Here is a 12,906-nt window from a genome sequence, read left to right on the forward strand (position 1 = left end):
TTTTACCGTTTATTTTAATCAAATGTATTTAATTGATTCAGTTACTATCATTTACACTTATTTTAAACTTACTTTACTAATTTTGAATCTGTTTATTACCGGAAATGACACTAGTGTAATTGTTTTACCTTTATTTTAATCAAATTGATTCAGTTACTGTCATTTGTATGTATTTTAAACTTACATATTTATTTTTTACGTGATGACCTGTTTATTATTCTGTAACGTTATGCCCTTGGGGGTCCCAGGAACCCCTTTGAAGACCCCTGATGTACCTTTTTTCCATGCAAGGCGGAGTGTAACTGAGCGGAGAAAAATACCTTGTTATTGGAGTTAAAGGTGAGGGAGGAGTTACGGAGTTTGAGCTCCGTGTTTAAGGGCCACCAGGAGCTGGAGCTCAAGCTTCCCCTTGCTGGAGCTCAGCTCTGCCCAAGTGGCTCTGCAGTGAGCACTACTTGCCAGGACTCGTCATGGCTGTGTCAGTCAGAGCAGGTCACGCGCATAGAGCCTTTATTTCAGTCACACAGCGATGCAACCACAGCAGCACTGCCCTCAAACCTCAGTATGACGCGGTTGTTATCGGTGCAGGTAGGTACTGTAGATACACTTTCATGCAAGGCCTAACACAGAAATCCAAATATTGCATGCACGAAGTAAACTTCTTAAATGGGCGGAGTTCGTTTTCACGATTAATCATGTAAAATTAGTGGAAATAATAATATTATTTTCTTAATAATTTTCCGAATGTGTTTTATTACATGTCTAATCAACATCTCTTAATCTCACCTGGTAGTTAAAAATATTAAAACCATTAAAAGTATTGAATACGCAAGATGTCACTTGGCACGTGTTACTTTTCTCAACGCTTGTCAAGCAAGGCCAGTCACAGTCGAGCTAGAGTCGTCGAAAGATGATTGTTTTGTAGTAAAACAACATAAATGAGAGAATGTAAATGGTATATACTAGATACTAAATATTGTAAACAGTATTTTCAAACGTCTTTGACCATTTTCAAATATATCAAGTGAAATGTCCGAATGATTTCAATGCTGTTTGATAGCGATCATTTAAACGATACGTTCATGTGCTCCTTTTCAGCATCTGGCAAATGACGGGTTTCAGACTATTTTGAACAGCATAAAATGGGTTTCTTCATTCATTCTCTTTTATCATTGCTTTCATAGGTCACAATGGCCTCATTGCTGTAAGTACACACCACACGTGTTTCATTTTACAGTCTATGGTTTCATTATGTAGCTGACCTGTAATTGCAAAACAGTTTCATTTCAAGAAAGTCTCTTGTGGTTTGTGCAGTCAGCATATCTGCAGAAGGGAGGCCTGAGAACAGCAGTGCTGGAGCGCAGACATGTGCTTGGGGGAGCAGCTGTGTCTGAAGAGATTATTCCAGGTGTGAGTTCAGATTTATCAGCCACAACAAGGCCAAATGAATCCCTCACAGACTTGCCAAAGATTCATTTGTTAAAGGCGTTTGTTCAGGGTGTCTGCAGGGTCTTAAAAAGTCTTAAAATGTCTCAAATTTCAAAACCTAGCCTATATATTAGGTTTTAAAATGTCTTAAACTCACTGAAATATGGGGTTGTGGGTCTTAAATAATTTGAAACAGGCCAACACCCAATATATATATATTATACATTTAAAGTTCTCCGTGTGTTTATAACTACCTGGAGAGGACACTGGACTGACTGTTGTACATATATTTAGTTTTATATAGTTTTATTATAGTCTTTTTTCCATTAAAGAAATGTTATAATGAAAACTGTTTGTGTATATAACTACACTACCTGACAAAAGTCTTGTCGCCTATCCAAGTTGTAAGAAAAACAAGTAATAACTTGACTTCTAGTTGATCATTTGGTATCAGAAGTGGCTTATATGAAAGGCAAAGGCCTCTGGATTATCTGGATTATTTTACCAAAATAAAATATGATCATGCCTTGATTTTTAATTATTTAATTAGGACAGTAATGTCTGACTTTGTTTTGAGAAAAGTCTTGTGACTTAACAGAAATAATGTACAGTACAGAATATAAAGTCATGCTGCAGTGGAAAAAGAATGAATATTGTGTATGACTCCCATGAGCTTGGAGGACTGCATCCATACATCTCTGCAATGACTCAAATAACTTAATAAAGTCATCTGGAATGGCAAAGAAAGCGTTCTTGCAGGACTCCCAGAGTTCATCAAGATTCTGGGATTCATCTTCAATGTCTCCTCCATTATTTTACCCCAGATATGCTCATTAATGTCCATTTCTGGTGACTGGGCTGGCCAATCCTGGAGCACCTTGACCTTCTTTGTTTTCAGGAACTTTGATGTGGAGGCTGAAGTATGAGAAGGAGCATTATCATGTTGAAGAATTTGCCCTCTCCTGTCGATTGTAATGTAATGGACAGCACAAATGTCTTGATACCTCAGGCTGTTGATGTTGCCATCCACTCTGAAGATCTCTTGTATATCCCCATACTAAATGTAACCCCAAACCATGACTTTTCCTTCACCAAACTTGACTGATTTCTGTGAGAATCTTGGGTCCATGTGGGTTCCAATAGGTCTTCTGCAGTATTTGTGATGATTTGGTTGCAGTTCAACAGATGATTCACCAGAAAAATCAACCTGCCACTTTTCCAAATGATCAACTAGAAATCGAGTTATTATTTGTTGCTCTTACAACTGGGATTGAAGACAAGTCTTTTGTTATGACAAGAATTATGTTTGTAAGAAATAACTAAATTAGATTTTTTAAATGTGGCAAGTAAAAATAATTAGAAATCAGTCAAACAAAATAATGTATAAGTCTGAAATTTGATTCATAATAGTCTTAAAAAGGGCTTAAAAATTTCTTAAATTTGACTTGGTGAAATCTGCAGACACTCTGTTAGAAGTTTGTTCAGAGCTAATGAGTAGACCTAATAGGTTGTTGCTGACCCTAAATAAATATTAGATTCTGCCATTTACCTGTGTAGTTTGCATGACTTTGGGAATTGCCTGTCTATTTCAGGGTTTCACTTCTCCAGGGCCTCCTATCTGCTTAGTTTATTACGTCCACACATCTACCAGGACCTGGAGCTTAAGGTGATTTTCATATTGATGTTGCAAGCCCCATTCTCATTTTACTTCCAGTATCGAGTTTATTTAAATATATTTTAAGCAACTGCGCTTTAAAAATAAAGACTCTTTATTTGCATCAGTGGTTTAGCATACAAAGGAACTTTCCATTTCACAAAAGTTAGGAAACATTTACAGTGGAAAACATTCTTTAGATTATTAAAATGTTCACACAAAGAAATAAATGTTCTTATGAAGAACACTGGGGCGACGCAGTGGCGCAGTAGGTAGTGCTGTCATCTCACAGCAAGAAGGTCGCTAGTTTGAGCCTTGGCTGGGTCAGTTGGCGTATCTGTGTGGAGTTTGCATGTTCTCCCTGCGCTCGCGTGGGTTTCCTCCGGGTGCTCCGGTATCCCCCACAGTCCAAAGACATGTGGTACAGGTGAATTGGGTAGGCTAAATTGATCGTAGTGTATGAGTGAGTGTGTATGGATGTTTTCCAGAGATGGGTTGCAGCTGGAAGGGCATTCGCTGCGTAAAACATATGCTAGATATGTTGGCGTTTCATTCTGCTGTGGCTGTGAAAATGAATGAAGAACTCTTCAATAAAAAGTTCTTTGTGGCACAGATCTTTTATGCTATCTTTGCTAATCTTTCTTTTTTTTTTTTTAAATAACCTTTTAATTTTTTTTCCCTGAAATATATACATTTGAACTTTGAAGTTTGCTCTTTACATACACTTGCTGGCCACTTTATTAGGTACACCTTACTAGTACAGGGTTGGACCTCCTTTTGCCTTCAGAACTGCCTTAATCATTTATGGCATTAATTCAACAAGGCACTGGAAATATTCCTCAAAGATTTTGCTCCATATTGACATGATAACATCACGTAGTTACTGCAGATTTGTCGGCTGCACATCCATGATGGGAATCTCCCTTCCACCACATCCCAAAGGTGCTCTATTGGATTGAGATCCGGTGACTGTGGAGGCCATTTGAGTACAGTGAACTCATTGTCATGTTCAAGAAACTAGTCTGAGATTCACACTTTATGACATGGTGTGTTATCCTGCTGGAAGTAGACATCAGAAGATGGGTACACTGTGGTCATAAAGGGATGGACATGGTCAGCAACAATACTGAAGTAGGCTGTGGCGTTGACACTATGCTTAATTGGTACAAATAGACCCAAAGTGTGTCAAGATAATATCCCCCACACCATTACACCACCATCAGCCTGAACAATTGATACGAGGCAGGATGGATCCATGCTTTCATGTTATTGAGGCCAAATTTTGACCCTACCATCTGAATGTCGCAGCAGAAATCGAGACTCATCAGACCAGGCAACATTTTTTCAATCTTCTATTGTCCTGTTTTGGTAAGCCTGTGCAAATTGTAGCATGTGTTTCCTGTTCTTAGCTGACAAGAGTGGCACTCGGTGTAGTCTTCTGCTGCTGTAGCCCGTCTGCCTCAATGTTCGACATGTTGTGCGTTCAGAGATGCTCTTCTGTATACCTCAGTTATAACGAGTGGTTATTTAAGTTACTGTTGTTTTTCTATCAGCTCGAACCAGTCTGGCCATTCTCCTCTGACCTCTGGCATCAACAAGGCATTTGCACCCACAGAACTGCCGCTCACTGGATATTTTCTCTCTTCTCCCATTCTCTGTAAACCCTAGAGATGGTTGTGCATGAAAATCCTAGTAGATCAGCAGGTTCTGAAATACTCAGACCAGCTTTTCTGGCACCTACAATCATGCCATGTTCAAAGTCACTTACAGTAAATCACCTTTCTTTTCCATTCTGATGCTCGGTTTGAACTGCAGCAGATCATCTCGACCAACTCCACATGCCTAAATGCATTGGGTTGCTGCCATGTGATGAATAGAATAGAAATTTGCATTAACAAACAGTTGGACAGGTGTACCTTATAAAGTGGCCGGTGAGAGTAGGTAGGACTACATTTTTATATGTGATTTCTTAACTTTCATAATTCACTGTTGTCTTTGAAGTATAGCTAAAGCGCAAAACTTTTAATTTGACACTATTACAAAGTGCAATTTTATCAAAGTGTCTAAGCACACATATGAACACATGAATCTGAAATCTCTATAAATAACTTGAGTGTCCTTTTATATAATTACTAACAGCTTTTAACATATATCTTCCATCACAATAGCCCATTCAATACAATAACAAGACATTTTCACTACAGAAACATGACAACAGATGATTGATGACCTTTTTTCCTCCTTTCAAGCTAAGATGACAGCAGTTCTTCACAGTGTGTCTTTTTGTGCAGAAACATGGCCTGAAGGTTTACATGAGGGACCCCTTTTCATTTACACCCATGCTGGAAGATGGTGTAGGAGGGCAACCACCACGGTCTTTACTGCTCGGATCTAACCTGACAAAGACCCGGCAAGAGATTGGCAAATTCTCAGAGAAAGACGCCAAGGTTGAGTGTCAAGAGCACTTTTAGTGTTCACAAGAGCACTTTCATGAACTTTCTAAAAGCAAAGAGGGGAATCTGGGGGCAAATGTAACACACTCAATTCATCCAATCATAAAAGAGGCACAAACATTTTTGAAAATACTGTGAGTTTTGTATAATTTCAGCTAAATTTGACTAAAAACTGATTAATGTTTTGACTAAAACATATATTTCTAAACTTAAATGTAGTTTCCTGTGGGTTTCCTCCAGGTGCTCTGGTTTCTCCCACAGTCCAAATACATGCAGTATAAGTGATTTGGATGAACTAAATTGGCCGTAGTGTATGGGTGTGTGTGAATGTGAGAGTGTATGGGTGCTTACCAGTACTGGGTTGTGCCTGGAAGGGCATCTGCTGTGTAAAACATATGCCGGAATAGTTAGTGGTTTATTCTGCTGTGGCGACCCCTGATAAATAAGAGACTAAGCTGAAGGAAAATGAATGAATAATTTCTCACTCAAGTAATTTTTTCTTAAGCATCGTCTGATAGAAAAAAAGAATCTGCAAAGTATATATTTATATATTTAATTATAGTTTCTTTGCTTCTCTAAATTGATTTATACAGAACTGTTGATAATTATAAGTAACTAATTAAATGACATAAAATTAAAAGAAATCCATTACTTAATATTTGTAGCAGATAAGTAATTTAATTACAGCACATTGTTACTTTGTAACCAGTTACACCCAACACTGATTACTAACAGCATAGTTGCCAATTGTTTTGCAGAACATTAAAAATAAACTTTTGCAATTTTACAGTTTTTCTTAGTCGCTTTGGTGCATTTCTCACAACACTATTCACATTTGCACACCAGTTCTCAAAACAATTATTACAAACTGCAAAACCTAGTTTTACAGTTTATTTTTTTACAGACGCTAGGACACATTTCTCAATACTTAGGTCACTTTTGCAAAACTCTTCACACAGTGAGCACAACAGAAGTCTATGTGGGCTCAACTGAGGATCAATTATTATTGTTTTGGCACAAAATGCATTCACTGACTACATCTCTCAAATATCATGAATTCTTTTCTCACTCAGACACAACAACTGCCAAAAATCTTTGTATGTACAGGACATTTTGCACTGTTTTTAAAACTGTTAAACTTATGTTCAAAACAATCACACAATGCAAAACTGAATGAGACAGCACAATTCAACAGCAACATTTTATTGAAACATATTTCAAATCTAAAAATGCAGTTTAAGCCGCCAGATTAGCATCACTTGTATCTGTATCAGTGGATGGTGTATATACATATTCTTGTATTTTAAAATTACTTTAGAAAAAATAAAAATAAATAAACTGCATAAAATATTGAGGAACTCTGCATCATGTCTGATTCATTCCAGTAACATATATTGCAGTTATAAACAATATATATTGCAATTATAAACAGAGATGTGTCCTTGTTTTACACAAGAAAACACTGTGTAATGCTACATGTTGTTAGTGTTTTTTAGCTCATTGTTTTGTGGGTGACAAAGTGTGTTTGTCGGCTGTCAACCTTCGCTAGTGTTCTGGAAGAATGAGTTTATTTGAGACCTGAATAAAGTGTTTTGGTAGTTGTAGTGCATTTTGAATGTGAAATGAACTGCTTTGCCAAGCTGAAAGTCGGTTAGGAGAAGTGTGAAGAGTTTTGCAAAAGTGACCAAAGTATTGAGAAATGTCCTAGCGTTTGTAAAAAATTATAACCTGCAAAAGCGTGTCACTTGCTCAAAATGGATAGCTCATTCCTCAAAAGCAAGTATTCATGTCAATAAAAGTGTCAGTGTCTTTAAGATGAAAAGTCCTGACACCATTGTTTATGTACGAGATAGTCAAATGGCTTTTTCATGTTTTCATTATGAAAGTTTACTCTGTACATTTTTTCCGATGCAAAAAAGTCAGATTATGGTGACACTTCCTGAACATGCTTAAGACAGTACTATATACTATTTGCACAGCCATTTGAAAATACAGTAAAGTTAGACATCACTACATTTAGTTAGGTATCTGAGTACAAGACGCTAAATTTATATGTTTTACATTTTTATATGCTCTTTACAATTCTAATTTATTCACAGCATTGTGCAGAAGAATAAACACACCCTTATTTACAACAAACATACAACAAACTACCCTTTGGGTAGAGCTGTGCACAACTGTAAACAATATTGCAGTACATACTGGAACTGAACCTGCAACATACATACTGTAGGTCTGTAAATCATTCATGAAATTGTTCAATTTAGAAGACATTTTAAGAAAAAAAAAGATTTAAAATTGTTTTATAAAATTAGCTTGACAGATTTTGACAACTAGTTCAACATTTTTGTATGTAATGACTCAAGTAATGAAATGAGGACTATTAATTTTATATGGAACGACTATACAGCATTCACAAGTTTAGTTAATTTTGAATGACATGACATAAGCAAATGATAATGTTCTAAAACAGCAGAGAGTTGCATGAAAGCAGTTGATGCATGTCCAAAAGCATTTGCAATTTGTTGGAAGGAATGAGAAACTGCTACTATGATGTGCACAAATGACTAATTGTTTTAAGAAATGCATTAACTGCAAATGTAAATAGTGTTGTGAGAAATGCACCAAAGCCACTGAGAAAAACTGTAAATGTATATGAGTCTTTACTTCTACAAGAATGTGAATTATATACAATTAAAAATATATATGGAATTAAAACTATTTTCTTTTTCTCTTCACTAAAGGTCTATCCTGAGTTTTTACGCTATTTGGAAACACTGGCCTGCGCCATCCACCCACTGTTAGACGCTCCACCCGTAGACATTCCAGGTCTGACTCAGGGCTCTTTGACAAAGAGATTATCTGCCCTGAGGAGCTTGAAACCTTTGGTGAAGTCTGGTAATGATGCTTCATAGTTATATAAGAGATGATGAACCAGATTTTCCTCTTATTTTTCCTCCGTGTCTTTAATGAGCCAGAGAGTCTTATAAAACTAGAGCTTATAAAATTGAAGCATGTCCATGTGCTTGTGTTTTTAAAGGGTTGACGCTAGGAAAGAATATACCAGATTTCTATGAACTTGTTACAGCTCCAGCTATGAAGGTGAGATATGCATTATATTTTTGCATATATTTGGATGAATATTTATCAGTCCCCAATCAAGGCAAATCCAAGATGTTTTGATCATGGTAAAATTATGAGGGCACACAAAATAAAACTATTATTGACCCAAGGATCTTTATGGATTTTTTATGACTCTTTCCCTAGTAGTTAAGTTTGGAAACAAATCAGCAATTATAAAACTGCTCCTATTGTAATTATATTATAAATATCTACATAAGGGGTGCCCAAACTTTTTCAACCCATGCTCATTCTAAAAGCGTACCTCTACAGATGTTTCTGGAGACCGCAAAATACGTCTCAGCGGCACATTTTTCTGCAGTTTTTGTTCTCGTGTAAACCCACCAGAGGCCGCTGTCGACTGACTGTTTGATTGACTGAGCAAACAATCGACTGACCCACCCTCCCCCTTCCCTAAACCCAACCATTTTTATCGATTGACCCGAACGGCGTCACACCATCCCATAGCGTTCGTTTAAAAAAAAAATTAAATGCAGCCATACGTATCTCCGGCTACGTAAATGGCGGTCTCCAGAAACGTCTGTTGGGCGACGTTTTCAAAATGAGCCTGTGTTAAACTTTTTCGTATGAAGGGTAGCCATGGAATGATAACCGTTTTCAAGGTATACCATGGTTTGGAAAAGTCAAGGTTTTAAAACCTTCAAAATTATCTGCTATACCGTTCCTATGGTATATGTAAGATTGTTTTTTTAGGACAAAATATCTCCAGCAGAAAAGTTGTAAAGAAATCTGTATTTTTAGGCTCATCTTATAAGTTTTATACTCATTGGAGGCCACTACTACATTATTTTGATGATTTAACACCTCTTGAAGTGATTATTTAAGAAATCATTTTATGAGCAGAATTAGCTTTCACTTTAGCATTTTTACTCCGGGCTAAATTTTTATAAAAGTGTTTAAAAGGAAAAAAGCAGAAATTGGACATTTGTATACAACGAATGCTATTCACTGGTGTTCAACAAATAAGGTTTACAAAAAAAAAGAAAAGAAATCTGTATTTTTAAAAACTAATAAAGGATAATTTTTTATCCAGACATGTTTACTGTTCCAAAATAATTGTCCACAACCGCCTACTACTCAGTAGGTACTGCATTTGAATTTACTACTCGACCATTAGAAAAATGTGCTCTATACAGTTTGAATGTGAGTAGTATGAATGGAACTCAGGTGTACTACATCCGCCATTTTATCATTATCATGTGATACACCTGCATCACTCCCATTCATGAATTTTCTTGTGGTGAATTATGGGATAGCATGGTGTTCATTGGATGCACACTTCACAATTCCGTCGGAAATAGTAGGTCATTCGTGTACTTCTCATATACTGTTTTTCGATTTATATGAATTCGGACATACTTGTTGCAGTATGTGGCTTGCATACTGTTTTTAGCGTACTTTATTGTATGAAAGTATGTGATTTCGGAGACAGCCATTGTGTTCAAATTATATTGTGTTCAAAGAATATATTTTAGAGCAGTAATCACAATACCCTGAAACCGTGATATTTTTATTCAAGATTATCATACCGTTGGAATCTTATACCTGCCCATGCCTAATGAAGGGCCAGAAACCAAATATCATTGATAGCCAAGGGCCAAAGATAAATACCAAACTATTTAACATTAAAGTTGCCATGGGTAGTTTCCGAATTCATTTCATAATATTCAAAAATAAATTGAAAACCTTACTTTGAATCGTATTAAATAATGCCGTATAACTTTTTAAATGATAACTTATTCCAATAAAAACGTAAACAAATCACATGTATAACACAGTGGAGATCAACGCTGAATACACTAGTCAAGCAGAATCTACCTTTGACTTGATTCGCTCACCAAAGTCTCAGCATTGTCCTCTATCTGTCGTATGTACATTTTAAACTAAATCTGATTAATTTGCACCATTTGCATTGAAACAGTTAATTTCAAATAGCCTTTTGTAGTATAACAATAAAACAAACAAATATATGGTTACATTAAATTTGAAATGACAATCTCTAAACCATTCTCAGATGGCATGGTGGGCCAAATCAAAGTTTACCAAGGGCCAACATTGGCCCGCGAGCCCCAGTTTGGGCATCTCTGATCTAGAAGGTCTTTTAGATCAGATGTTCCCAAACTTTTTAGCCCGCGACCCCCAAAATAACAATGCCAGTGACTCACGACCCCTACATTCCTCTGAGGTGGTTATGAATATACAAACATTGCGCACACGGCACTGTTGTAAACACAAGCATATTGACAACACTAAAAAGTGCAACAGTCTAACAACCATACTATTTTAATAGTCATTTAATAATTTGCTTAATTTAATATTAACCTCACCTAAAGAGACTGGTAGGCACAATGTTTTCAGCGCAAGTCTATTTTTGCTTGGATTTTGGAGATCGCCACTCAGAGATCATTCTCAAAGTGGGGGTCATGGGACAATGACAAGGGGTCGTTTGGTGATTTCCAAAAGTCAAATTAATTTTATTGAACTATTAGAATTAGCATATTTTATCCATAACCCAGAGATAATAAAAGTAGTAGTTAATAGTTACACCTTTATGGCAATCAAATACATAAAAAATAAATACAGGCCACAACTGAACATTGAGAACCACTGTTTTAGATAGGTCAATCATGTCTGCCACTGTAGAGCTTGACAAACTTTTTTATGTACACAGATTAAAGCTTGAAATTAATAGAAAACTTGATCTTTTTTTAATATTTGATGTAAAATGTTTATTGATTATTATTGGTTTTCATTTTATTATAATAATAACTCAATCATTCAATTCAGCATAATATATTTTCGGCTTTATGAGCATTGACTAAGAAATTAATCATTTGTTGTTGGAATGCTCTGATTGATCGGGCAGAGATTGGTATCGGTCGATAATCACATTTTATGACTCGATCGGTACTCACCAGTCTGGCCGATCTCATGAACCGATCATTGGTGTTTGTTTACGAGTTTACATGCAGAGGAACCAGATGTGCTAGTTGGAGAGCAAAATATTGGAATGGCCTTGCATGTATTTAGACCTTTTTACATATTTAAGAACTGAAGTTTTTGACAATATTGCAAGTTCACTAATACCTTTTAAACAAAATAAAAACGTTATAATATATATTTTTAAACTTGAATATTTAATAATATACATTTTTGTAATATACTTACTGCAATAAACAAATATGTATTTATAGGTGTGCATTTTATAGTTTTTCTCAATACTTTTGTCATTTTTGCAAAACTTCATTCACTTTTGCAAAACTCTTCACACAGTGAGCACAACAGAAGTCTATGTGGGCTCAACTGAGGATCAATTATTATTGTTTTGGCACAAAATGCATTCACTGACTACATCTCTCAAATATCATGAATTCTTTTCTCACTCAGACACAACAACTGCCAAAAATCTTTGTACGTATAGGAAAATTTGCACGTGCTTACATACTGTACAAAACTGTTAAACTTATGTTCAAAACAATAACACAATGCAAAACTGAATGAGACAGCACAATTCAACAGCAATATTTTATTAAAACATATTTCAAATCTAACAATGCAGTTTAACCAGCCAGATTAGCATCACTATTGTATCTGTATCAGTGGATGGTGTGTATACAAATTCTTGTATTTTAGAATTACTTTAGAAAAAATTTAAATAAATAAACTTCATAAAATATTGAGGAATTCTGCATCATGTCTGATTCATTCCAGTAACATATTTTGCAGTTATAAACAATATATATTGCAATTATAAACTGAGATGTGTCCTTATTTACACAAGAAAACACTGTGTAATGCTACATGATGTTAGTGTTTTTTAGCTCATTGTTTTGTGGGTGACAAAGTGTGTTTGTCGGCTGTCAACCTTCGCTAGTGTTCTGGAAGAATGAGTTTATTTGAGACCTGAATAAAGTGTTTTGGTAGTTGTAGTGCATTTTGAATGTGAAATGAACTGCTTTGCCAAGCTGAAAGTCGGTTAGGAGAAGTGTGAAGAGTTTTGCAAAAGTGACCAAAGTATTGGGAAATGTCCTAGCGTTTGTAAAAAACTGTAACGTCTTATGCATCAAATATGCGCTCCAAACTTTTTCTTGATTGAGACATGTCTGATTCTTTTTCCATCATTTGATGTATTTCCAAATTGCTTTGTTAGTTGTTTTTCTTACCAATATCTTTATCTGTTTTATCTATTATTTTCTGTAAAGCTGCTTCTGACCATGACATGTCCACACT

The 12,906-nt window shown here is 35.8% G+C and overlaps 1 protein-coding gene across 1 annotated transcript in view; it reads left to right on the plus strand.

Annotated features, from left to right (window-relative positions):
* The first annotated feature begins 358 nt into the window (after nt 1–358).
* Nucleotides 359–12,906, plus strand: part of pyroxd2 (pyridine nucleotide-disulphide oxidoreductase domain 2) — a 30,074-nt gene continuing 17,526 nt past the window's right edge. The window contains 7 exon segments of the mRNA XM_056470836.1: nt 359–588; nt 1,185–1,204; nt 1,315–1,408; nt 3,021–3,094; nt 5,374–5,529; nt 8,280–8,433; nt 8,576–8,637. Of these exon segments, the coding sequence (XP_056326811.1) occupies nt 471–588; nt 1,185–1,204; nt 1,315–1,408; nt 3,021–3,094; nt 5,374–5,529; nt 8,280–8,433; nt 8,576–8,637 (678 nt within the window). The 5' untranslated portion in view covers nt 359–470.

This window comes from Danio aesculapii, chromosome 13, assembly GCF_903798145.1.
Source record: "Danio aesculapii chromosome 13, fDanAes4.1, whole genome shotgun sequence".
Lineage (NCBI taxonomy): Eukaryota > Metazoa > Chordata > Actinopteri > Cypriniformes > Danionidae > Danio > Danio aesculapii.